At 46.3% G+C, this 27,551-nt stretch overlaps 1 protein-coding gene across 6 annotated transcripts in view; it reads right to left on the bottom strand.

Annotated features, from left to right (window-relative positions):
• Nucleotides 1–27,551, bottom strand: part of LMO3 (LIM domain only 3) — a 322,118-nt gene that overhangs the window by 12,358 nt on the left and 282,209 nt on the right. For all 6 annotated transcript variants that reach the window (XM_060245867.1, XM_060245870.1, XM_060245868.1 and 3 more), the window contains exon 3: nucleotides 13,328–13,453. In XM_060245867.1, the coding sequence (XP_060101850.1) occupies nucleotides 13,328–13,453 (126 nt within the window). The remainder of the gene's footprint in view (nucleotides 1–13,327; nucleotides 13,454–27,551) is intronic.

The raw sequence follows: 27,551 nt of genomic DNA, 5'->3' as shown, positions 1-27,551 counted from the left end.
CTTTCTCAATCGTTCATACTAAAACTGGCACCAGGGCCCCGGACTTCCAGTGGGGCCCACTGCCACTGACCCCTATCTGCACACCTCCCCTACCTGCGCCATGCTTCCTAAAGTCCAGTATAATTGAGGAAGAGCATGTGGATGATGCACAGCAGTGGGGTTCTTGGTGGCAACGCCTACAGCACTTCCAGCTGCACAGATTGGCCAGTGCTGTCAAGGAAAGGGTGTGCAAGGGGTGAAGGCAACTGAATATGAACCGTAGGAGGGCTTCCAAACAGAAAAATGAGAGACGGGTAGGGAGCGTGCAGGTGTGACAGTGGAAAGGAGAATGTGAGGGGGCCCAGGTCATGGGCAAATGGGGGCCACCCCTGGGTACTGTCTGCCTGTGAAACCCCCTCCCCCCCAAAAAAAACCCTGGAAGCAGCCATGGTTTATAATATACCTTGCCTTAGATAATTTCAGATTCAAAACCTTTAATGGCATAGAAGAATGAAACACCTTAGATAATTTGTTGCTTGCATTGCTCTCTAATAATCTGACAGCAATGCTGATTCTACGGATTTAGGCGGATCATGAGTGGGAGGGGGCATAACAACATAAGAGAAGCCATGCTGGATCAGGCCAGTGGCCCATCCAGTCCAACACCCTGTGTCACACAGTGGCCAAAAAAACCCAAACCCAAGTGCCATCTAGAGGTCCACCAGTGGGGCTAGAAGCCCTCCCACTGTGCCCCTCTCAAGCACCAGAATACAGAGCATCACTGCCCCAGACAGAGCATTCCAACGATAAGCTGTGGCTAATAGCCACTGATGGACCTCTTCTTCATATGCCTATCCATTCCCCTCTTGAAGCTGCCTATGCTTGTAGCTGCCACCACCTCCTGTGGCAGTGAATTCCACATGTTAATCACCCTTTGAGTGAAGAAGCACTTTATCCATGCTTAGTTCTCGTGGCCCCTTCTTACATGCCCAGGGAAATTCTATTCACCACTTTGGGGGTCAGGAAGCAATGTTTCTCCAGGCCAGGGATCCTGGAGGTTCTTTTGCCATCTTCTGGGCATGGCGCAGGGGGTCACTGGGGGTGCGTGTGTGTGGGTAGGTATTTGTGAATTTCCTGCATTGTGCAGGAGGTTGGAGGAGATGACCCTGGAGGTCCCTTCCTCATGATTCTAATTCTGTCATCCCAGTCCTATGGCATCCTTCATTGGTTCACTTGTCTGTCTGATGGCACTGTTTCATACCCTTAATCTGCCTTGAGGCCCAGTGAGAAAAGCAAACTATAAATAGATAAAAGCAGAGGAAAAAGTAGACCTGCTCCACTTAAATCTTCCTCTTGCTCACCGTCTTTCAGAGCTCAGTCAGCAGTGTCCAACAGGTTGCAGCCGAGGCATCTAACGATTTGGGGCTATCAGCAACTCAGCCTGCACATGGAGCAGCAGTAGCCTCATGGAGAAAAACGGATTTTTCCCCCCAGTGTACTTAAGAGAAATACACCTTCAACTGATGAGGAATGGCAACCAGTATGCCTATCACTCTTCTTCGCAACTGTTTGCCCATCCTTCCGCATGAAGAAAGGAAAGACCCCATAACCACCACCATTCAAGGTGGAAGACTAAGTCAATGAAGAACTGCAGATTTATACCCCACTCTTCTTTCTGAATCAGAGACTCAGAGCGGCTTACAATCTCCTATATCTTCTCCCCCAACAACAGACACCCTGTGAAGTGGGTGGGGCTGAGAGGGCTCTCACAGCAGCTGCCCTTTCAAGGACTGCTCTGCCAGAGGTATGGCTGACCCAAGGCCATTCCAGCAGCTGCAAGTGAAGGAGTGGGGAATCAAACCTGGTTCTCCCAGATAAGAGTCTGCACATTTAACCACCACATCAAACTGGCTCTCTGACTTTGGAAAAATCACACACTACAAATACAACCTGCTCATAAAATGCATATTTGGAACTTAGTCCCTCAAAGCGCCAAGTGGATCGCAAAGATTTTTAGAGCTTGTGTTTTTTTTTAACTTGAGGAAATAATCCAAATTTAGTTGTAATACCTCATGTTTGGACTAAAAAGATTGGTTCGGGTTTGATTTGCAACCGGCAACAGTATACAAGTATCGTGTAGTGAACTGTCACACTTCACTGGAAATCTAAGATGAGGGGAAAGAGAGCTGTAATGCAGTATTTGATGCTATTTTATAGATGAGCTCTCTTCACTTCTGAAAAGCAAGCGAGATGTCACTTGATCTTAGCTTGTTACTCATCATGTATGCTCAATCTGTGTGAGCTCCTTTTGGAACTTGTCCATGTCATGTCCTGTCATGAACCATCTGCCATGATTTAAGAAACTCTCTGGCTGCGTTTCTACTTTTGCTGTCCTTCTATATACTAAAAGGAAGATCAGTAGAGAAAACTCCTGACTTCCTGGCTGCCAGAACCATAAATACCAGGCAGGGCTGGCACATGGGAGTAGGCCAAGTAGGTAGCCACCTAGGGCACCACTCCTCTCCTCATGCCTCGTGCCTGATGCCGTCCTGACTTCTTCGAGGCTTCCTGAAGCTTGGGAGGCCTCGGTGAAGTCGGGGTGTGTGGCAGTGAGTGCGTTCAGAGCCCAGAATTCTATCGTGCTTGTCACACCCTTGCTCCTGGCTCCACCCCCAAAGACCCCAGATATTTCTTGAGTGGAACCTGGCAACCGCTATACCTAACTGATCCTAACTTTCATTCATGTAACTCAGATACAGATTCCTCACTAGCAGTTACCCTACCCCCGGGTTTCTGCTCTCCTTGGAGCAAGCAACTGATTCACCACTAACTGTTGCGTGGCTGCATTTTGACTCGTAGCTCTCTCCAATTTCCCTCACAGATCCCAGATCTCCAAAAAACAAGAGCAAGTCACGGTGGAGGAAACTGGAGGGAGCCGTGCAGGGCTTTTTTGTAGGGAAAACCCAACAGGAACTCATTTGCATATTAGGCCACACCCCCTGACACCAAGCCAGCTGGAACTGGCCCTGGAGCCATGACTCAAAAAACAGCCGTACAGTGATTAGTGGGGAATCGGTTGCTCGCTCTGAGGAAAACAGAAGCCTGGGGGTGGAGCAACTGCTCATGAGGAATTGGTCTCAGGGTGTTGTAACCAGTGATGCCTAGCAGGGCTGCCAACTCTGAGAAATTCCTGGAGATTTGGGGGTGGCACCTGAAAAGGGCAGGATTTGGGGAGAAAAAAGACCTCAGTGTGCTATAATGTCAGAGCCCCCCCGCCCCCAGCAGCTATTATCTCCAGGAGAACTTATCTCTCCAATGTGAAAATCAGTTACAATTCCAGGAGATCTCCATGAGGGTGGTGACCCTAGAGGCTAGAGAAATAACCTACTTATTTTTAATACGCATTTTTATTAATTTTCTGAATTTTATTTTAACGACAACACGAATAATTCAAATAAAAACATGCCAAAGAAAGCCTAACTTTACAAATTCTTTCTGACTACTTATTTCCAACAATATGTCCACTGGAGATTAAAGTAACCAACTGGCTTTCAAAAAATGGGAAAAGCTGTGAAGACAAAATGGAGGAGAGGAGAACTGTGTTGTGATACTCCAAGGTCCATCACATACATAGCTGACAGACCCTAGAGTATGGTATTTTTACAACAAACTGGTGAGTTAGGTTAAGCCAGGAAGGGGGGTGGGGGGAGCCCAAAGTAGCCTGCTGAACTTCAGGGATCCTCACCTCTACCACTGTACTTACACTACACTGGCTCTCGAGCTGCACAGGATTGGAAGCCATACGTGCATGGACTCTAATCTGGGAGAGCCAAGTTTGATTTCCCACTCCTCCACATGCAGCTGCTGAGTGACCTTGGGTCAAAGTTCTTCAAAGAGCTGTTCTCAGCCCCACCTACCTCACGGGGAGCCTGCTGTGGGGCAAGGAAGGGAAAGGAGACTTCGAGTGAAAGGCGAGGTATAAATCCAATCTCTTCTTCTCTTAAACGTTAGGACAACTTTGCTAAGAACTGAAGCCATTCAGAGGAACAGCATTACGAAATAGAAATCAGTGCATGTGATAACAGAAATTAGTGCATATGATAACAGCCCAGCCCACCGCTTAACTGCAGGCTTTGCAGAATGCAGCAACCACAAACTCTCCTGCAAAATGTTATTGTATTTATACCCCACTTTTCTCCCCAATGGGGAGCCAGTGTGGCTTACGTCACTCTCCTCTCCTGTTTTATCTGCACAATAACACCCCTGTGAGGTAAACAGGGCAGAGTGTGTGACTGGCCCATGGCTGGCCAGCAAGCTTCCATGGCTAGAGTAGGGATTTGGAAAAAAAAAAAATTGTCCTGAAAACACTTTAGTGGGAGGAAATACTTCCAGTTGAGTCCTTCTGGCTTTGGGAAAGTATCCATGATTAAAACATCTGAATGACTTCTCCAAGGTTTCTTTCTACTCCTGTAGTATTTAGAAGAGACATAAACGTTTGAAACGTTTTTTAAAAAACTTCCTACCCTCCAAACAATTATGGAAGTTCATGAGCCCTGAGTCCGTTTGGGGAGGGCGGGATATAAGTGCAATACATAAATAAATGTGCCAAAATTATTTTGCTTTTCCAATATTTCTAGACTGCTCTTGGGAGTTTCCAAAGGTGGCTCATGCCAAGACAAAGGGTGCGTTTGCACTACACTAAATAATGTTTTGCAACTGGATTTTTCGTGTGTAAGAATAGCAAAAATGCATTATTTAGTGAAGTGTGAACACCCCCCCCCCCCCAAGAGTACAATAGTATTGCAGATATTTCTTGGATTGTCTGTGGCTTCGGAAAGCCACCCTGGTATTCAAGAAACCCACCGATTTAATGGCTCAGGTGAAGCAATACTTCTCAAGTGCTCTTATTAATAAGTCCATGCTACTAGAATATTTCTGTGTCTCAGGAGAATTTAGGACTGAAACATCCCAAGTCATCGTAAACCTTGATCTGAACCTTCTTCTCCAGAGCAAAGCATTATATTGAAAAGGCAGCTAATTGTCACCAAAGATGGCATCCACACTGGTATGTCTCCTCCTTCCTCTCTATAACATCCACTACAATGTCATGGTCCACTCCACATCACTGACCAGTACTGATGAGAAAAGGCCATGGGATGCCATCATAACATAAGGCAAGCTGAACTACGTGGAGAGAGGATCCTAAGTTAGTCTACTCGGAACCCTACTCTAATTTATTTGGTAGGGTTTATTTCCAGGAAAAAGCATTCCTAGGCAGGGCCAGCCCTCCCACAAGGCAAACTAGGCATTTGCCTAAGACACAGGGCTGGAGAGGTGCCAAATTGGGCCCTCCAGCCCAGTGTCATAGGCAAATGCTCAAGTTTTGCTGGCGTGCAGTCTCTGTATCACTCCCTGAGCGTCCTCTGCTTGCAGGATGCTCAGGGAGTGATACAAAGACTGTGAGCTGCCAGGAGCCTTCCCCACCCCTCTCTGATGTTTCTGAACATTAGAGAGGGGCAGGGGAGGGCTTCTGGCCAGCGCGCAGTCTCTGTAGCGCTCTCTGAGGGTCCTTCACCTGGTCCTCAGAGAGTGCTACAGGCGGCAGGGGTGACAGCAGGAGGGGCAGGAGTGCGGTTCCATGCCAAAGACTAAAAAAATAGGGGAGGGATCAGTGCCAGGCAAGTCTGCCTGGTGTGCCGCACACCCTAGGGTCGCCCCTGTTTGCCATTTTGGGACATGTCTTCAGTTTAACATCCAGTTTTGCCTCAATAAACCAGTCTTTGCTGGTTATGTGGATATCTTCCATACTTTTATACCAAACCATGCTTTCACCTTGTTGTGTACTGAATTTAATGTTTCCTGGCAGCTTTCGTGCACATCTAGGCAACTGTGGGGACACCTAAAACATTTGATAAGATTTCAACTCTGAACAGAAGCCAATGAGCAGTCTTGGTGTGAAACTTGACAGCCGTGATTTGATATGGGACTCCAGTGGCAATGTTCCCTCTAAGAAGAAGAAGAAGAAATGGATTTATATCCCGCCCTCCACTCCGAAGAGTCTCAGAGCAGCTCACAATCTCCTTTACCTTCCTCCCCCACAACAGACACCCTCCCCCACAACAGACCGGGTGTGTGTGTGTGTTTCATTTGCATGTATATAAGCGGGGTCTTGGCCCCGCCATGTTGCCTTAGTGTGTAGTTCTTTAATAAAACATGTTCCTGGTTGAACTCTGCTGCATCGAACTCACTATTGAACACACCTATATCAAGGGTGGCCAAACTGTGGCTCGGGAGCCATGTGTGGTTCTTTCACACATATTGTGTGGTTCCCGGAGATCAAGGTGGAACTTAATGCAGGTTTACTCTCAAGTAAGCGTACTTAGCATTAGGACCTCAGTCAGTCTCTGAGCCCTGACCCAGAGGCAGGTAACTAGTTCTGTCATGTGTGAAGCAGAAAGGAAGGGGAAACAGGCAGGCCTGCAAGCTCTTCTCCTCCATCACAGAGGTTGCCTGGAAACTTAAGAGTGGGAAAAGAGAGCGCAAGAGCTGAGGGAGCCACTGGAAGGAGAGATGGTATTAAAAAGTGCTGCATGGGGGTTCCCCTTAATTTCATAGCTCCTTTAGGAGCTGTATTTAGTAACCTCGGTGTCAAGGCAAAGAGAGATGCATAATGATGCAAACGATGGCCAGTTATTTATATGGTACATGTGTGTTTCCTTCTCCCACTGGTGCCAAAAATAATTCTCTGACCTTTCCCTATGCTGGTCTTATGGGGACTGTTATTCTCAGCTGGTCTAATGGGGACTGTTTCCCACTTTACAACACAACGATGCTAGAATGCTAGCACGGTTGTGTTGTAAAGTGAATGCATATGTATTTTATCTTTCTGTGCAAAGACAGTATTAAGAGTTTTAATAAAGACATGTGTGTTAAGATTTGTTCATGTCTTGGGGCTCTCAAACATCTGCTGTTTATTCCGTGTGGCTCTTATATTAAGCAGGTTTGGCCACTCCCGGCCTATATTTTGGAATTGGTCCCTTTTTAATGTCTGTGTGTACAGAAGAAAACATTCCCATCAGACCACGTTTTTGCCACTGTCTCCTGCTCTCTGAGTAAAAAGCAAAACAAAATCATCTGCCTTGCTTGACTGATAAAGATTAGCTGACTTCTTGCATTAAAGAAGTTTGTCTTGCGCGGGACGAAGTGACAAGACAATAACTAAGTGCTAATTGTGCAGAACCGGTGCTAAAGATATGCAGCCCCATTACGGCACACAATAAATGAAGCGAACAACAAGAACGTATTAGGCGCCTTTAATAATGACACCAGAACAGCGGTTTGGAGCAAAAAGGATGGGAAAGGCTTCTGAGTTTCAATTCCGGAGCCAGTAATTATTTCTTTACTTGAATGGATTCCACTGGTAGGGAAATAAGACTGACCTTATTTTGAATGCAGACTCCTTAGTTCTGCACCGAAACAAGGCTGATGTATAGGAACTGTAAATGGCCCTGTAACTTCTAATTGCTTTGCATTATTACATAGCTTAAACAGTGGTTATTACTTGTCTGATATTTTAATTTTCTGCGCAACCGTGATGAAAAAGGTCAATTTGGCTTTGTTTTAGAATGTAATTGTAGAAAGCTATAATTATGGCAGCTGCACAAATCACTTCGCGTGAGGGATACTCAACTGGGTTGAAAAAAAGTTACTACAATGCTAACAAACAAAACAGAACGGCAGAAGATATTCTCCCAGCATGCACTGCAAGGCCTATTCACGAAAGCTTCTAAATCAGGGATGTCAAACTCATTTGTTATGAGGGTCGGATCAGACATAAATGAGACCTTGTCAGGCCGGGCCATGTGTGTCATAGAAGAAGACTGCAGATTTATACCCCACCCTTCTCTCTGAATCAGAGACTCAGAGCAGCTTACAATTGCCTATATCTTCTCCCCCCCACAACAGACACCCTGTGAGATGGGTGGGGCTGAGAGCTGCCTTTCAAGGACAACTCCTGAGATAGCTATGGATAGCTGAGAGAGTTCTTACAGCAGCAAGTACAACTCCTATGAGAGCTATGGCTAACACAAGGCCATTCCAGCAGCTGCAAGTGGAGGAGTGAGGAATCAAACTCGGTTCTCCCAGATAAGAGTCCGCACACTTAACCACTACACCAAACCGGCTTTCATAAAACGTAATGCCAGGTAGTGGAGATATTTATAAAGGACACAAGTTTAAAAAACTTAAAACATGCTTAAAAGATTAGCACTTTGGCAATATTTTGCTTATTTAACAGTCTCTGATAACTGACACTTCTTGCTCTGAATTATTGGATCAAAATCTGGAGACAATGTCTGTGCTGTAGCAATCTTGAGTATGCTGTTCAGGTGTGTGTCTGTAAGATGTAAACCTGGCAAAGCAAGCTGTGATGCAGAAGGAAGCAGACAACAGCCAGTTGCTCCAGGGCCTGATAGGAGTGCTCTGGGGCCTGATTTGGCCCCTGGGCCACATCTTTGACACTCCTATTCTAAATGTTAGGAGTGCCAAGCAAATGCTGCAGAAAGTATAGTGTATAGTGAGGGCTGATGAATCCCCTGGCCAGTCAAATATTATCTGGTTTTTGAAAATCGTAATTTTATTTGAACAATTTTTTTTAAAAATCATCAACGGGGTACTGACACACTGTTTACTTGACACATGAAGCTGCCTTATACTGAAACAGATCACTGGTCCATCACAGTCAGTACCGTCTACTCAGACTGGCAGCAGCTCTCCAGGGAACTGAACCGAAGACCTTTCACGTGCAAAGCAGAGGCTCTTTCCACAGAGCCACAACCCCTCTCCATGGGGGAATTCATGTGTGTTCAGGGGCTTAGAAGCACAAATAATGTCAGTTCAAAACTACTTCAGGCAAAACAGTCATGGAGGCACTCAACTGGAGATGCTGGGGACTGAACCTGGACCTTTGTTCTGACCGCTGATCAGAGATTTCGACAATCAAAGTGGCTGACCAGTGCTTTGTTGTGCCCACAGGGAGAAGAAGCCTTGACAGAGCACCTGCTTTGCAGGCAGAAGGTCCCAAGTTCAATCCCATTTCTAACTAAAAGGACCTGGTAGTAGGTGATACAGCTGTCATCTAGCTGGGATTCTGGAGAGCCACTGCCAGTCAGAGCGGACAATACAGATCTCGATAGATGGATTCTGGTAGCTCCCATATATGCAGAGGTCTGGCTCTGACACTTGCAGAGCTAATGGACCTCACTAACAAATGACATCACTGTCAAATAAAAAAAGTTTTGAAGAAGAGGAGGAAAAAGAGGAAGAGGAGGAAGAAGAGGAGGATGAGGTAGAAGAGGAAGCGTTGGTTTTATACCCTGCTCTTCACTTGGGGTCTCAGAGTGGCTTACAATCTCCTTTCCCCTCCCCTCCCCACAACAAACACCCTGTGAAGTAAGTGGGGCTGAGAGAGCTCTGAGAGGATTGTGGCTGACCCATGGTCACCCAGCTGGGTGCATGTGGAAGAGTGGGGAATCAAGCCCAGTTCTCCCAGATTAGAATCCAAACTCTAACAGTTACACCAAACTGACTCTCCTACACTGTGTCATTCAGGGCTTTTTTTTGGGGGGGGGGCGGGGGGGGGAGTAGGAATGCAGTTTCAGCTGGCTTGGTGTCAGAAAAGGAAAGGAAAGGAAAGGTCCCCTGTGCAAGCACCAGTCGTTTCAGACTCTGGGGTGATGTTGCTTTCACAATGTTTTCACAGCAGACTTCTTACAGGGTGGTTTGCCATTGCCTTCCCCAGTCATTTCTGCTTTCCCCCCAACAAGCTGGATACTTATTTTACCAACCCTCGGAAGCATGGAAGGCTGAGTCAGCTTCGAGCCGGCTACCTGAAAACCCAGCTTCCACTGGAAATCGAACTCAGGTCGTGAGTAGAGCTTAGGACCGTAGTACTGCAGCTTTAACATTCTGTGCAATGGGGCTCAGGATGTGTGGCCTAATATGCAAATGAGTTCCTGCTAGGCTTTTTCTTTAAAAAAAAGCGCTGCAAGAAACAACAGTGCCATCAGGGGGTGTGGCCTAATATGCATATGAGTTCCTGCTGGGATTTTTCTACAAAAAAAGCCCTCGTGCCATTCTTGGCTTCCCTGAATAGTTGACCAGGGTCAAATAAAATAGAAATCGACTGTTAATGTCTTGACTAGACAACTGACCATCCAGCCCTTGGTGGAGTTCACTCTCACAACCCTCTAACATCTAAGAACATTCATCCCATCCGCTGAGACATCCCATTCAATTATGAGTTTTCCTACTCCGTGTGATTGGCTGATAGGGAAAAAGCACAGCACGATGATGTTGCATTTTGTAGTAGGTGTTCACACACATTACAAGGGTATCCTGCCTTGAAACAATAATAAATAAATAAGGTAGATGTATTGTTTGGCAGTGTTCATGCAACATGTGTTGATGTGCAATTCTTACCTGTCCATGGGCTTTAAGGAGACAAATATCAGCCCTTCTGTGACCTAGAAATGTGCAGGTGATACCAACCTGGCTAAATTCTTTCTTCATTTGCTGTGCAAATCACCCTAAATAGTAGAGGAGACCAGGGCTTTTTTTGTAGCAGGAATACCTTTGCATTTTAGGCCACACATCTCTGATGTAGCCAGTCCTCCTGGAGCTTACAGCAGGCCCTTTACTAAGAGCCCAGTAAGCTCTTGGAGGACTGCCTATATAAGGAGGGTGTGGTCTAATATGCAAAGGAGTTCCTGCTACCAAAAAAAGCCCTGGAAAAGACCATGCCAAGAGCAGACTCTATACACCGCCAGCTTGGTGACAGAAGACTGACACAGACTGTATTTCCCCATGGTTACCCTGAACAGAGATACTGATACCAGTCATGTTAGAAAGCAGGCTGCAGAGACAAGAAGCAGTTGACACGTTTTAACAAATAGCCTCTTGGGCATTCAGGTGGCCCAGACAACACCTGGAGAATTAAAAACTCATGTCTGACAATTCACAGGTCACTTCTATATATTCTTCCCGCTGCTCCCCAACACAAAGCTTATGAATACACCGGGAAAAATAATAAGTGTCCATATGAAGTATGCTAGTACTAGTTTAAACAGGAGTAAAAATGCTTTTGAGCTAAATTCTACATGGAATCAGGCATGCACTGCTTCTCACAATTTCAGAATTGCATAAGAAGAGCCCTGCTGGATTGACCAGTGGTCCATCTCGTCCAGCATCCTGTTCACACATTAGCTTATCCTGTTTTACACGTTAGCTCATTCACTGTGGTCTGCCTAGTGGTTGACGTTTTCTGTTCGTGCAGTACAGGAATCACCACAAGAACAGAGGATCAGGATGAAATTTTGTGGGTCACCAACCACGATGAGCAGGCTACGTTCAACAGATAAGAGTCTTGTTATCTTGAGGAGAAAACCATCATATTCTTAAATTTGTAGAGTGGACATAAGAAGAGCCCTGGTGGATCAGACCAGTGGTTCATGAAGTACAGCATCCTCTGGACAGCCAACAACAGGGCATAGAGGCTGAGGCCGTCCCCTCATGTTGGCTCCTGAAACTGGTATTCTGAGGTTTTCTGCCTCTGGATGTGAAGGTTCTCTTTACTTACCTTGGCTAGTAGAGTGATTGGAAAGTTTCCACAAGGATTATTCTGTGGCCAAAACTACCAAGTGAATAATAGAATTTGACTAACCAAGGTTTGGAGGCTCCAGAAACAGCTAAAGAATCTCATATTGTCTATTTTTTTAAAATGCTTCTAAGCATCATGGTTTCAGAAAGTGCAAATGGATAATTTTAAACTCCATGAGTTCCCACTTTCCTTTTAAGAACTACAAAGGATACTGCAAAAAAACTTCTGATGCCCCCTTTTGTCCTATTGGTTGAAGGGAGCTGCCCTACTGCATGAGATCAAGGTAAAAGCATTTTGTTATCCTGGGAGACAAAATGCTTGCATTCCCTCTTAATTCAAGAATTTGCCTAGAGCAGGGGTGGCCAACGGTAGCTCTCCAGATGTTTTTTGCCTACAACTCCCATCAGCCCCAGCCAGCATGGCCAGTGGCTGGGGCTGATGGGAGTTGTAGGCAAAAAAAAAAAAAAATCCAGAGAGCTACCGTTGGCCACCCCTGGCCTAGAGTAACAACTAAATGTTTCATTTGGCTTGTGTACGTTCAATCGGCTCTCTGAGGAAGAACTTATTGTGGACCTTCCCCTTACATTTCCCTTGCAGCAACATGTTCAACTGTCTCTTTACAGCTTCTCCCACTAAACTGGCATAGAGAAGATAAGCAACAAATTAACCCCCCCCCAACCTTGTAAGTATCCCATTACAAACAGCAGAAAGCGCTAAAAGATAGGATAAACTCTTTCACTTTTGACTCTCACCCCTAACTTAGCCCAAATACAATTTCATAACGGTTCCAAAAATGCTCCCACACAATATTTTGACAGCTCTCCAAAGGACAGGGGTTCTGTAACCAGGGCCATGGGATGGTCACTAAATACTACAGTTGTCAGACCCCCAGTCCAGCCAAGGATCTCCTCCCCAGTCTTCGGGGCTCCAATCTGCCACTGCCCAGCTGGGGAAACCCCACTCCCAAATAGAGATGTCATCACAACATCCCTGACACAATGACATCACTTGGAAGTTATGTAATTGTGTCAACAATGTCGCACAATGACACTCTGGTTTTTGGGCAAGCTCTATGGTTTTGTAGCAAAAACCGCCCCCATAGTTTCCCCCGAAACCTAGTGTGCTGCGTGCGATGATGTCACTCTGAGTGACATCATCAGGGGTAAAATTTCAGCAGGAGCTCCTTTGCATATTAGACCACACCCTCCCCAATGTAGCCAATCCTCCAAGAGAGTACTGGACCTACTGTGATCTCCAGGAGGATTGGCTACATCAGGGGTGTGTGGTCTAATATGCAAAGGAGCTCCTACTAGAATTCTACCCCTGGGTATCATCATGCTGCACACTTGTCAGGAAACTCCTGGAACACCTCCAGGATTCCCCTGCAGGCAGCAAGGTAGGACCTGACAACCCAACTAAGTACGCTATTCAACATGTCCCAGTTTTAAATGACAACATCACAATGGGTGTCGCCACTCAAAGATGAGAAAACTGTGATGGGATGCAGAGAAAGAAACAGTGATTATGCATCATGCCCAAGCCACTCAGGCTATTATTGACAAAAAAACCCCAAACCACATCATGAACTCTGCCCAGAGGACAACAGGAAGACGCTGCGTCCGCAGCCTTCCTATTCCACACAGCTGCATACTTGGCTTCAGTACATGGAAAGAGACCAAGAAACCCTCTTACCTCTGATTACAAAGTTGACATGCAAAGCAGTCCAGGTGGTAAACATTTTCCTTGGCTCTCATCACCATCTCAAAAGCAGGGATGAGTTTGCTGCAGGCTGCGCAGTTTCCTGTAACGCCAAATAACCTGAAGTAATATAAATGGGGGTAGGGGTAGGAAGAAATCCAGGAGAAGGTAAGGTTAACAACAACAAATTTAGAAGTTAACAATTCTACTACCTACATTTGAACCTACCTTCACTTTCCAACCTGGTAATGAAATACCTTTTTACAAACTTACTTTGTTAGGTGGAAAGAGTAGGCTTACCATTTGCCCACTCACAACAGGAAAGTTCCCATCCCTGCACTCCACCACCTATGCTTGAGCAACAGAGCAGTGTGTGTGTGTGGGGGGGGGGGAGTGTGGATGATCACCTGGAAGTGATGTCACATTGTCTGCAGTGCTGCAAGAATTCCTAGAGGGGATGGAGAGAGCGAGAAAGACACACTGTGGTATCATTTCCTGGTGATTTCCCAGAAGTGACATCACAGCGTCCATGATACTCTCTTCTAGCCTCTCCCCCCACACCTGGGATTACTGAGTGCAAGGCGGGTAAGAGTGAGACCTATTTCCAGGGGCCGTTTTGTAGAAAAATAGGTGGTGGAGCTCATCCAGGGATTATTATGCAGCTGCACCTACTAGTCAATGGACAAGGAGGTGGGACTTTCAGAAGGAGGAGGTGGAACTCTCAGAAAGATTCAGGAGCTGTGCTCCTGTGAGTTCCCACTGAATCCAAGGCCTGCCTATTTCAACTGTAATTTGGATAAACATTGTATCATCAGAAAGGTTTCTCTTTAGTTCCATAATTCTGCTCTACCCTTTGAAATAATTTACTGTTTGCCTTTCCTCCTTCTTTACTCTACAAATACACAAAACTCGTTTGCTGTGCTCAAAAATCTTTAGCCTTGATGGGGCTGGGAGTCCGGAGGAATACTTGCAATCTCGCAACACGACAAAAATACATAAGAGCGGCTACAGTTCCAAAATATTATGCAACTACGTGGCTTTGAGGGCTAGTCTCTTTGAAAGTGCAATGGAGAAAATGGCTTCGTCGATCTCACGGCAAATGCGAGAGCCATAAAACCTTGGCCTCCATGCTATTTATTTATAACACACACGCTTTAGCGCGAGAGAAAATGATACTGCTAGGGGTGGGGGGAGAAGCGACTATTCTAGTCATTTTTGACACCTAGTGCTAAAAGCTTTACCATTATTAAAGAACATTTTATGAAGAAGTCATTTAAAGCGTCAGAAAGCATTAGTGGTTCAGGCACCTTACAACCCTATGCCATGCTTATAGCTATGATTATGTTATTCAAGTAGCCCATTAAAGTAAATGAGGCAGTCAACTATATATAGCCACATTAGGAATGCAGGTATATTATACTGCAGGAACCATTTTAAACCTCTTCTAAAATGCTTTAACTTTTTAACTTCAAAGTTTTTCTTTTAAACACACACAACGCACCATATACTGTTTTTGTTTGAAACTGTGGTTTACTTTCAAGCGGCTGTGTTGCAAACAGCAAATTCACAAGAACCCTGCACAGATCTAGACAGGGTTCTTATTTTAAACATGGAAGGATTATAACTCTCCCCCCCACCACACCCGCCACCCATCTTTGAAACCAGCTTTAATGTAAAGCTACTTAATATATGCAAATAAGGGGGGCTGCTTGAAAAAAAAGCATCGCTCTTCTCTGTGTACAGCAGTTAATGCCATTTTTTAAGTATGATACAAAATAGATGAAAATGCCACATCTGCCGCTTTCCTTTTGGCTCTTCAACATCAGGCTGACAGCAGAAAAATATAATGGCTCTCAAGGGAAACACCAAATTAAAAGCAGTTCTAAGCTAATGAATTCAAAGGTGTGCTACTGTAGAAAATTTGGTTTGGCGACACACATAAATGAAAAATGAGACGAATGTGCAATCTCTTTCCATTTTGGAGAGTGGCACTGGCCCGGATACCTTTTACCCCTCTTGCTTCCTTCCACACAATATGCACATTTTGCAGAATACATGCGGCACGTTTATTTCTTCAAGTTCTGAACCATTCTCCGCCAACTGTCTGGTGTGCTGGTTTAGCCTGATCTTTTTTTTTCTTCGGGGGGGGGGGGGGGAGAATGTTCTAAAATAAAAACAATGGGCAAAAAAACAAGGCTTAATCATCAGCATTCTTGTGTTCATCGGCTCCTGTTAGATTTATTATTCAAGCTCATGTCAACTTTGTTTTGCTAATTGTGAAGCCTGATGATTAAAATGATGTGTACACACACGTGCGTGCACACACAGAGACAGGGTCTGTCTCTCTAGTAGCTTTTATTTCTCCAAGTACACAATTCCAGAGGTTCTCAAAAAGACTGTTTTGAAGAAAAGGAGGAGGAGAGTTGGATTTATACCCCGCCCTTCACTTGGGGGTCTCAGAGCAGCTTACAATCTCCTTTCCCTTCCCCAGTTTGATGTAGTGGTTAGGTGTGAAGACTCTTATCTGGGAGCACCAGGTTTGATTCCCTTTCCTCCACCTGCAGCTGCTGGAATGGCCTTGGTTCAGCCATAGCTCAGTTGTCCTTGAAAGGGCAGCTGCTGTGAGAGCTCTCTCAGTCCCACATACCTCACAGGGTGTCTGTTGTGGGAGTGGGGGTAAGGTAAAGGAGATTGTGACCTCTCTGAGACTCTGAGATTCAGAGTGGAGGGCAGGGTATAAATCCAGTATCATCATCATCATCATCTCCCCACAACAGATACCCTTGTGAGGTAGGTGGGGCTGAGAGAGTTCTTTTGAGAACTGCTCTTGAGAGCGAGTGTTCCCAAAATGGTTCCCAAAACATTTACTGAGTGTTCCCAAAACGGTTTTCAGCCTCCTGGAAAAGCTGCTCATAAGAACCTTCACAACAGCAAAGAATGTACAACTTGTGCCCAATCATTGCGGCTTCAGTCCATCATGGGCAATACGATGTTGGAAGCAAGAAGGGAAGACATGGCTCAATGGAAGAACCTCTGATTTGTTTGTAGACGGTCCCAGGTTCGATCCCCAGCATCTCCAGTTAAAAAGATCATTAGTAGATTATGCGAAAGACCTCTCCACCTGAGACTCTCAAAAACCATACTTATTTACAACACACACGCTTTAGCGCAAGAGAAAATGGTACTGTTAGGGGTGGGGGGAGAAACACTGTTCACCACTTTGGGGTCAGGCAGCATTTTTTCTCCAGGATAGTTTCTCCAGAGATCCTGAAGGGTTCCCCCATACACACCTTCCGGGGGTGGAGCTAGTGTCAATGAGTGCAGGGGGGGGAGAGGTATTTCCTGCATTGTGCAGGGGGTTGGACTAGATGACCCTGAAGGTCCCTTCCAACTCTATGAGTCTACAAGTTGACTTCTTCTGTACTGAGCTGAATCCTTCAAGCTATGGAGTGGAAACAAAAGCCCAGCTGGCAGCAGTGTTCCTCCCCATACATATGCATGAAGCTGCCTTATATTGAATTATTTCATTGGTACATCCAAGTCCAAATTATCTACTAGGTGTCAAAAATGACTAGAATAGTAGCTTTCTTGGGCATGTAAGAAAGGACTCATTCAATAAGTGAATCCAGGACAATAGGTCCCGTATGCAACCAGGCTCTGAGCATCAGTGTTTTCATCTAATTCCTTCTAACCTATCATGCTCAGATAGGTTGGGGGAGGGAGAGAAATGTTAGACGCAAGATATGTGCAAAACTGGGGGTGGGGGGAAACCAGATTTATTTTTTAAAGGTGGATTAAAAATTTCTGGACATCTTACATCTCTAGTGGACATCAACTCAGAAGGAGGGAGCAAGACAAGAAGAGGAGAACGCCTCTTCTAAAATAGCTATTAATTGGGAGAACTCTTTAAAATCATTGTTTGGAAGCTCTTTAATTTAATTGGACTGATTAAACTGATCCAACATGGCAGCCTTGGTCTACAGGCAAAAAGAGGTATATGATGAAAGTTGAAAACATGGAGCAAGGGGCTGCTGGCTCACTATGCTGGGAATAACCATGGCAGGAGAAAGGAAATACTGACTGGAACTACTGAGATGGTGGAGGTTGGTATTTATATACACGTATCCAGTTCCAGTCAGAGATGGTAACTGGCAATTTGCCAAGAACAGGACCGCTTCTAAGGGATTGTAATAGTGACTATTACACTAGCATTATGGCCAATAAGGTTGATGTATGCAAATTGCCACCCAAAATTCAATTGAAAAGGAACTCCACTTTCAAGCAAGGAAGTGAGCTAGACCAGTGGGGGAAAAGAGACCAAAAATAGCTTGGTTTTAACGACTGCAGGAGAGAAGAAGAGGAGGAGATTGGATTTATATCCTGCCCTTCACTGGGGAGTCTCTAAATGGTTTGCAATCTCCTTCCCCTTCTCTCCCCACAACAGACACCCTGAGAGGTAGTTGGGGCTGAGAGGGCTCTTCAAGAACTGTTCTTGAGAGAACACCTCTGAGAGAACTGTGGCTGACCCAAGGTCATTCCAGCAGATGCACGTGGAGGAGTCGGAAATCAAACCCGGTTCTCCCAGATTAGAGTCTGCACACTTAACCACTACACCAAACTAGCAAGACAGATGCTCAGGGGAGTGGAGCATTATGCAGAAATATACAGAATCAAAAACACCACAAGAAAGAGGTACACAGGCATCTACGTTTCACTGACTGAAACAAAGTGAAGATTTGTTGTTCATTTGTCTGCATCTGGGAATGCTATCAAGTTCCTTAATAATCTGTGTCTGATTCAAAATTTCAAGTGTCTTTGGTGTTTTCTCCACAACTGGGACAAAATGGTGGCCATTTATACCAGACCATTGCTGTTAAAATAAAGTGGGATACAAAAGCTGTACTAGCTGTACACACAGAGTGTGTTGCATGTATGGGGAAACCCTATTCACAATTTAAAATAAATAGTACTTTGAGTGCATTTCCACCTGCCCAGTTGGAGGCACTTGTCAGCACACAGCAGTTGGCTGGTAACAGTACTGATGCATTCTCAGACTTTACTAAATTTCTGAAGCAGAAATAGTTTTCTTGGGCTCTTTTTGCTGCTGTGTGCTGTGTGGGAGTGTTGGACTGGATGAGCTACTGGCCTGATCCAACATGGCTTCTCTTATATTCTCCTAAAACTCTGCTCTGGCAATTGATCTGATGGTCCATGACCACTGACAGAAGAATCGTGTATTTTGCTTATATTATACACTGGGGAAACCATCAAATGTTTGGAAAATTCAAAGGCATGATAAATCTTGAGTAACTAATGTTCAGCAAAGGTAATTTCACTCCTTTTCTTTGTACAGGTCTACCTGGCTCCATCTTGAGAGTTCATATGCACAATCCTCCTCTTGAGGAGAGCAGAGTTGAACCCTGCCCTCGTACTAAACAAATAACTTACTGAAGCAGCTTTGAGTGAAAATCACACTCTCTCAGCCAAGTCTATATCAGAGAATTGTGAGAATAATGTAGCAGTGACAAAGGGTTCCCAGGACTCCCACCAACAGCCCTAGGCTGTGTGAGAAAAAGAGATGTTGGCTGTAATACTACATCACTTCTGGAGGAAACCTGGAAGTGACATAGGATTGCTCTAGGAATCACCAGCAATCTATGGTTTACCACAGAATTTTCAGCAATTCCTAGAGCTACCCTACTTCACTTCCAGGTTCTTCCCCAAAACGGACACAGTGATGAAGGTGGCATCAGCTCACCTCCCCTGGACCAAACCCTCTCCAGCAGGTGCCAAACAATCTAAGGGCAACGGAGTTCCATCTATGCCAACCTGAACTGCTTGAAAGGAAGGCAAGCTACACATGTAATAAATATATTAAGGAAAATCCATTAGGGCAAAGTTCGATACCCCTTGGTCAGAAATGAAATCTTATTACCTGTAAAGAATAAACAGATTGCAGAGGATGCTACAATTTTGTGTATGTAATTCTTCATTTGTGCAACCAAAGTCCTGCATTACTGAAAACAAACTACACAGTCATAGGTGGCAGATTAAGGGCGTTTTTGCACTGACCTTAATTGGTAGCGACGCCCCTCTTCACCGCGCAGGATCTGCGCGGATTTCGCACTAATTGCCACGGAGCACCCGGAAGAGCCGGAAAGTCCTGCGGCTTTTGCGGCGCAAACGGAAACCGCCAAAACCCAGTTTCCATTTGCGCTGCAAAAGCCGCGGGACTTTCTGGCTCTTCCGGGTGCTCCGCGGCAATTAGTGCGAAATCCGCGCAGATCCTGCGCGGTGAAGAGGGGTGTCGCTGCCGATTAAGGTCAGTGCGAAAATGCCCTATGTGAGGTTTTATACAATTTGTGAATATCTTCCTACCAAGCCCATCTTTTTCTCACCCTTTTATCAGATACAACCAAAACTGAACCTGAGATCCTGTGCAAATGTTCTGCCACTGAGCTACCGCCTCTCCTTCTGGTTCAGAAGAACGTGGGATGGTTTCAGCATGACATTTTGGGACTCCGTATATATATATGACTGCGGCAGTTATGAGCCTTGAGGTAGGGTTACGTTCATGAGCAGCTTTCTAACAGCAATAAGCAGGGCTTGAATTCAGCAGGAGCTCACAGGAGCACAGCTCCTGAACCTCCAGCCAGGGTCTGCATGCAGTGGGGAGTTCTCTCCCCGCTGCAGACAGATCCGGGGAATATGCAAATGAGATATGCTACTGAACTCCTGCACACCCCCCCCACACACACACAAAATGAGCCCTGGCAACAACCCTGATGGCTCTGAAAAGCTCACAAACAATGCAAGAGCTGTACACGCCACTCTGGTGTGGGTATCCAAGCTTCTGCTGCTCAGAGGTATACCACCTCTGGATCTGGAGGTTCCATTCAGCAATCACAACTCACTTTTACAAACTTGTCTAATTCTCTAATTAGATGCAATGTGGCAACCCCACAGGGAAGGATATACATTTAGATGAAAAGATGGGTCTAACAGTATGGTGGCAGGGTGCACGTTGGGAATGCTCTGCTAATATTGAGCAGGGAAAGGTCTAGGTCAGGGGCGGCCAAACTGTGGCTCTTTCGCACGTATTGTGTGGCTCCCATTTTTATTTATTTTAGGCCAAAGCCCCCCAACTGTCCTGTCAGCTGACTTGGAGAAGGTATTTATCTCTTTAAATCACATATCCAAGCCAAGCCAGCCAGCAGCTTGGAGAGTGGATTTAAAGTTAAAGTTGCTTTTTCCCACCTCTCCATCCCCATCTTCCTTCCTTCCCTCCAGCTGTCAAACATCTGACATTTATTCTATGTGGCTCTTATATTCAGCAAGTTTGGCCACCCCAGGTCAAGACAGAGCTTGGGATGGGGTGCCTTCTCGGAATCAAAGGACACTTGATTCTAGTTTTGTAAGAGAAGAAGGGCGGGATATAAAATGCAACAAATCAATATTCTGGTCACCACCAAACACAGGAATCTGCCTTATATGGGATTCAACCATTGGCCCATCAAGGTCAGTACTGTCTACTTGGACTGGCAGTTGGTTCTTCAGATCTCAGGCAGTGGTCTGTCACATAACTGACTACCTAATCCTTTAAGAAGATATTGGATTTATATCCTGCCCTCCACTCCGAAGAGTCTCAGAGCGGCTCACAATCTCCTTTACCTTCCTCCCCCACAACAGACACCCTGTGAGGTAGATGAAGATATTGGATTTATATCCCGCCCTCCACTCCAAAGAGTCTCAGAGCGGCTCACAATCTCCTTTCCCTTCCTCCCCCACAACAGACACCCTGTGAGGTAGATGAAGATATTGGATTTATATCCCGCCCTCCACTCCGAAGAGTCTCAGAGCGGCTCACAATCTCCTTGACCTTCCTCCCCCACAACAGACACCCTGTGAGGTGGGTGGGGCTGGAGAGGGCTCTCCCAGCAGCTGCCCTTTCAAGGACAACCTCTGCCAGAGCTATGGCTGACCCAAGGCCATGCTAGCAGGTGCAAGTGGAGGAATGGGGAATCAAACTCAGTTCTCCCAGATAAGAGTCCTCACACTTAACCACTACACCAAACCGGCTCTCAGAGATGGCAGGGGAATTGATCTTGGGACCTTCTGCATGTGAAGCAGATGCTCTCCTAATACAGCCCCTACCTGCTGGATGCCCAGAAATACTACCTCAATTATCAGGCCGTAGCCAGGAATTTTTTCAGGGGTTGGCACGAGGGAACCTAATAAAATAAAAATTAAATTAAATTAACAGAAGAAGATGATGATATTGGATTTATACCTTGCCCTTCACTCTGAATCTCAGAGTGGCTTACAATCCTCTCCTTTATCTTCCTCCTCCACAACGGATACCCTGTGAGGTAGGTAGGGCTGAGAGAGCTCTGACAGAAGCTGCCCTTTCAAGGATGCTCTGCAAGAGCTGTGGCTGACCCAAGGCCATTCCAGCGGCTGCAAGTGGAGGAGCGGGGAATCAAACCTGGCTTTCCCAGGTAAGAGTTTGTGCACTTAACCACTGCACCAAACTGGTGTAAAGCAGTGGAGGGGAGGGAGATTCGTGGCCAGCCAGTGGCGCTGTGCCGATGCCTCTGCCCAGGATGCTGCTATTCTTCCCCCCCCCCCCCTGCCGCAAAAGGTCAGCTCCCTGGCCCAGTGTGGGGCATCCATTCTTCCCAGCTGTGCCAGAAGCGTTTCTCTGTGGTCCCTGAGTAAGGAAATGGGCTGTGGTGGCTTCTCTTGCTAGCTCAGCCCAGGGGAAAAAAGAGTATTCCATCAGGAGGGGGGACTGAGTCCCCCCTGCCCCAAGCCCACACTTGGGTCCACTGCTGGACAGGGACAGCTCCTTATTCTGGCTTTGGGCCATTTTATGACTTCCCAGAAGGCCTCCTATCCCATCCCAGTCCTGGAGTGGCTTCAAAGAGGAGGGCAAGAGGCACTGAATGGGACAGGCCTGTGGGGAGCGGCTTGGCCCATGGGAAGGTAACTCTGATGACACCCAGCCAGCTTTGAGAGTCAACGCATCACTCACCCTGGGAGGCCTTTGCTTTTTGCAGGGCATGTGCCCAGGAGAGACTGGGTGGGGGGGTGCTGCAGCAACAACAGACTCCGGGAGAAATTCCGGGGGCCCCAGGAACTCTGGCTCAACAAGTATCCACCTGATGCAGCTACAGACAGGAGAGTGCCATCTATTTTTATCCTGCCATTTTCTGTCTCCCCAAGTGCATCCTGGGAGCTGTAGTTGTTCCTGGAACACCTGGTGTTAAGAAGCAGGGGTGGCCCCACAGACTATAAAGTCCAGAGCCTAAGATTACTTTACCTGTACCACGGATGCGGCTTCCTCAAAAACTTTTAAGCCTTCTTTGCAACAGCACTCCTTTCCACAGGTACGCATTGTCCCTCCCCTGCAGCTTAATATTAGCCTCTTCTGTTAATGCTGAAGACGGCAGTACACATTTCTATGAAGAACATTGTTTCCCACTCTGTTGTCGTTATTACTATTAATAAGTCCCCCCCCCCAAAAAAAAACTCCAAATACACAATGCAGTGTTGAAATTCCGGGCCTGGTTCTCCCTCTTTCCCCTTCCCCTCCCCACCTTCCTCAATTTCAATTGCTTTCTTTCCCTAAGCATTTATCAGCTACCTGATTAGAATTTGTTTCCACACAAACCATTGATCATCAGCCTATTACTAGGCAAATGACAGTTAATTACCCACTACATTAACCACTGGGACCCGAGACCTGCTTCTCCTGCCATCAGTCAACATGATAAATGTGGCAAGAGCAGTAATGCATGGCCAGCCCCAAGCTGCCTGCTATAGTGTGAACAACCCTCAATCTCACTTCTAGGCCCAGGAAAATCTATGGCAATCTGCATAATTACAAGCTCTGGGTTAATAACAGACAAATGATTTGTTGCATCTAAACAAAGTCCTTGGAAAAGGGGGCCTGGTCTCTTGTGGCTTTCCTGGGCCCGGTTACGCTCCCGCCACCGGTGCGCTTTTTCAGTACAGCGTGCACCTTTTAAAAAAGAAGATAATAATAATAATAAGGGAGGGGGGGAAAGAGACACCGAGAAACGCATCTCCTGATGCTATACGTTCTCCCAATTTGTTGGTCTCCAATTTATGGATTCTGCATATGTGATTTTTAATCATTAAAGAACTCTTGGAGCAATATTATCTTAATTATTCTCTGCTGCAACCAGGGAATCAGGCTTCAGATAAAATTTTCTTCTTCTGCACACTTTCCCCTGCCTCGCTGGAGGCTCCATCAGTTTTCATCTGCACCTGGACTCTGAAATCCTAATGATGAATTATTGCCCCTTTTCCTAAGAGGGCGAACCTTACAAGGGAACATTTTACTGAACTGTCAAGCTCGCAGACCGAGTGCGGAGATGCGGAAATCTGATCTAATTTACTGCAAAACGATGCACTTGTTAGACTTTTCTCTCTCGACTTCGTCCCAAGGATCAAGAGATCAGTCAGTCGCCACCGCTGCCTACTCCTTTTGCTGCAGGAGTAAGCAGAGAGCAAGGAACAGCATCTCTTACATTCTCTAGGAGGCTCAAGATAATGGAAATTGAAACCAAGTTTTTCCTGTCTTCTTGTACAGAAAGAACAATTCTTTCCTTCTTAAAAAAAAGGAATAGTTTTGCTGAGAATTGGAACTCTCATCTGCTGTGAAGATATAGACCTGTCCCCAGCATCTCTTAACTCTGCCTTGCTGTGGATCTGATGGACCTCCCTCTCGTGCTTCCACTCCATCATGCATACAATGGTTGGATTTAGATTTTGCAAATTGAGGGGCCACAGTGGACCCAGGGCGAAATAACTGGCTAGAGGTAGACTAGTCTAGCAGGTCATGGCTGTGGCCTGAGCAGGCCTTGAATTCTGCAGGTCACAGGAATCCAGCTCCTGAACCTGAGGGTTCCCCCTCTTCCTCCCCACCTACCTTGTCCACTGACTAGTAGGTGCAGCTGCATAACAATCCGTGGATTAGGAGAGCGGGCAGCCAGCCAGCCACCAGGAGCTTTGCCACACCCCCAGCAGCCCTCATTAACCCCTGGAGAACCTTGCACCACCCTTTCTTCACTTCGTAGGTGATTCTGGGTGGCAGGTAGCTTGCTGGCCTTTGGACTGGGGGGGTGGCCAAGGAGAGCCCCAGGCCTGCTTGGGGTGGCTGGATCTCTAGCGAGCCCACGCAGGTCTTGCTCACCCAGGGCTCTCCTTCCTTGCGTTGGGTTGCTTTTGGCTGGTGCTATGAGCTCTACCACCTCTTTTTTTCTACAAAATGATCCGTGAGCCTGAACATCATTTGGCAAGGTACTAGGTCAGGTCACAATCCAGTTGCTCAGGGATGGAACAAAGGCCGGAACTGGTAATCTGACAAGTTACGGGGAGAACCTGCCAGAACGGGAAATTCACTGTTTTCTTCCCATACTCTAGTGCTGAATTCAACTCTAAATGATGCTGGCTAAACTGGTCTCATCAGATCTTGAAAACTAAGCAAGGCTTGCCTTGGTTGCTACTCGGATGGAAGCCCACTACTGAAGTTGTTATGCAGAGGCTGGCTGTCGTATGAGAGTAACTGCGCCAGCAATAGCGTCCTGCCTGACTCATTGGAGCCAGACGACCAGAGCTTGAGGCCTAGTGAACAATAGGTAGCAGGATCCTAATACTTGCTGCCCTGCTCCAATCACAGGCCCCCTGCTGGTTTGAATGGGCCAATAGAGTGCTTGCATGGGAACCCAGTCATGTAAATATAGTTGGCCCTGAGGGCCAGGTTCCAGCCTTATGCTTAATCTTCTACTATGTTGGATACAATAAAGACAGCTAAGTTTCACTACTACCTTGCCTCATTGAGCCATTGAACCCACTATATTATACAGGCAATGGCAAACTTGGAGATGCAGTCTGGTGTAGTGATGAAGAGCACGGACTCTAATCTGGGAGAACCGGGTTTGATTCCCCACTCCTCCACATGCAGTCACAAATTCTCAGAGCTTGTTATGTATTGAACATAAGTGATCAGGCCGCATGGCGATCGCTACTGAAGGCGACCCCTGGATCCCCGGATGGAGCTCGCCAGTCGCCCCGCCCATCAAGATCTGTGGCGGGAAGTTTGACCGACCAGGATTGGCCTGGTCGGATGAGGGGGCTGTTCTGGGTACTGTATATAAGCGGGGCCCGGCCCACGTGTTCCCCCTCTTGTAATGTGCTACTGAATAAACTATGTTGCCTTCAAACCGTCTCGGTTCTCAGTACATTACAGAGCTGTTCTCTCAAGAGCAGTTCCCTCTCAGAGCTCTCTCAGCCCCACCTACTTCACAGGGTGCCTGTTGCGGGGAGGGAAAAGGAGACTGTAAGCTGCTCTGAGACCCCAAGTGATGGGTGGGGTATGAATCCAATCTCTTTTCTTCTTCAAACTATGTCTGAACATCTCTTGCCTTGAATACCTCTAAGAAGTTGTGGTAAGTTGGCTGAAATTTGATGGAGGGGGTGGGAACGCTGTATTGCCTGAAAGCAATTTCAGTCCACTAAAATACTGACTAGTTGAAAGTGCCTTCCTTGTCTCCAGAAAAGAGAACATGAAACTGAAACACATAGGGATGGCGGGCTGCCTGACCCCCCACTGCCAAGGCCCCCCCCCACTGATCAGTCAGTCAGCAGTGTGTATGTGTGTATAATTTACTCTGAAAAAAAGGGAGAACCATTCAACGTGGAGTGATGTGTCTATGTCACTGCCTACATGACCAGGAAGTGATGTTACCACATCTGGGACATCAGGGTTATGTGCTGGTATTTGGGCAAAAACTCTATGGTATAAAAGCCAAATTTACCATAGAGGTTTGCCCAAATACCAGAGCGTCACCCTGAATGTGAGGAAGTCACTCCTGGGTCACATGGGCAGTAATGTAAACATGCCACAGTACATCAGCTGGGCCTCCCCATCCTCCCCCAGTGACAGTAACACTCCATACTTAATTTTGAACATTTCTTAATTTCTTCTATCAGCAGAAAGGAAGTTCCTTATTCAGTCAGGAATGGCACTGCAGACGGAGCTAGAAGGAAGCTTCTACTTGTGCCTGTAGCAGCTATCAAACAGGACAGCTGCTGCAGATATATGGAGGCTTGCTGGCAAAACACTGTATGGAGCAGTCTTATAATTCAGTTACATTCCCTTTAAGGCTCTTCAGACTGCACTGGCTTCAGAAGATCCAATGGAACTCTTAAGAGACATAATGCAGTTATCTAGGTCATACTGGGGAGGGGGTATATTTCAGTGGTTAACTTGCTTTGGAGGCAGGAAACATCAGGTCCAATACCTGGTATCTCTAGTTTAAAAATCTCAAGCAGTAAATGTTAAAAAAAGGGTAAAGGTAGTCCCCTGTGCAAGCACCAGTCGTTTCCAACTCTGGGGTGACGTCGCATCATGACGTTTTCACAGCAGACTTTTTATGGGGCGGTTTGTCTTTCCCAGTCATCTACGCTTTACCACCAGCAAGCTGGGTACTCATTTTACCGACCTTGGAAGGATGGAAGGCTGAGTCGACCCTGAGCCGGCTACCTGAACCCAGCTTCCACTGGGATCGAACTCAGGTCTTAAGCAGAGCTTGGACTGCAGTACTGCAGCTTACCGCTCTGTGCCATAGGACTCCTTTAGAAAATTCCTTTATCTTACAGACCCTAGGAGAGCCACTGCCAGTGTGCTACAGAGTTGAATGAACATATGAACTCAGCTGACAGAACAGAACATTGTTTGGAAGATTATCATATAAATTCATTACGTAAGGTAAAGAGGACTCCGCATGTGTACATGTAAAGTTCTGGGGAGGAGGAGAAAGTGGATTTATACCTTGCTCTTCACTCTGAATCTCAGAGTGTCTTACAATCTCCTTCACCTTCCTCCCCCACAACAGACACCCGGTGAGGTAGGTGGGGCTGAAAGAGCTCTCCCAGAAGCTGCCCTTTCAAGGACAACATCTACAAGAGCTATGGCTAACCCAAGATCACTCCAACAGTTTCAGATGGAGGAGTGGGGAATCAAACCCGGTCCTCCCAGATAAGAGTCCGCACACTTAACCACTACACCAAACTGGCTCTCAGAGAGAGGACTTGCTGTGCTAGAAAAGAGCATGCTGAGCATTTCAAGAGAAATCGACCATTTTGCATTTCATTTTAGGAGACACACAAAAATTGTTTAGCGGTTAGC

Source organism: Heteronotia binoei, chromosome 8 (genome assembly GCF_032191835.1).
Source record: "Heteronotia binoei isolate CCM8104 ecotype False Entrance Well chromosome 8, APGP_CSIRO_Hbin_v1, whole genome shotgun sequence".
In the NCBI taxonomy this organism is placed as follows: Eukaryota; Metazoa; Chordata; class Lepidosauria; order Squamata; family Gekkonidae; genus Heteronotia; species Heteronotia binoei.
Note: the sequence above shows the minus strand (reverse complement) of the source record. Positions and strands in the feature narration are given on the sequence as shown.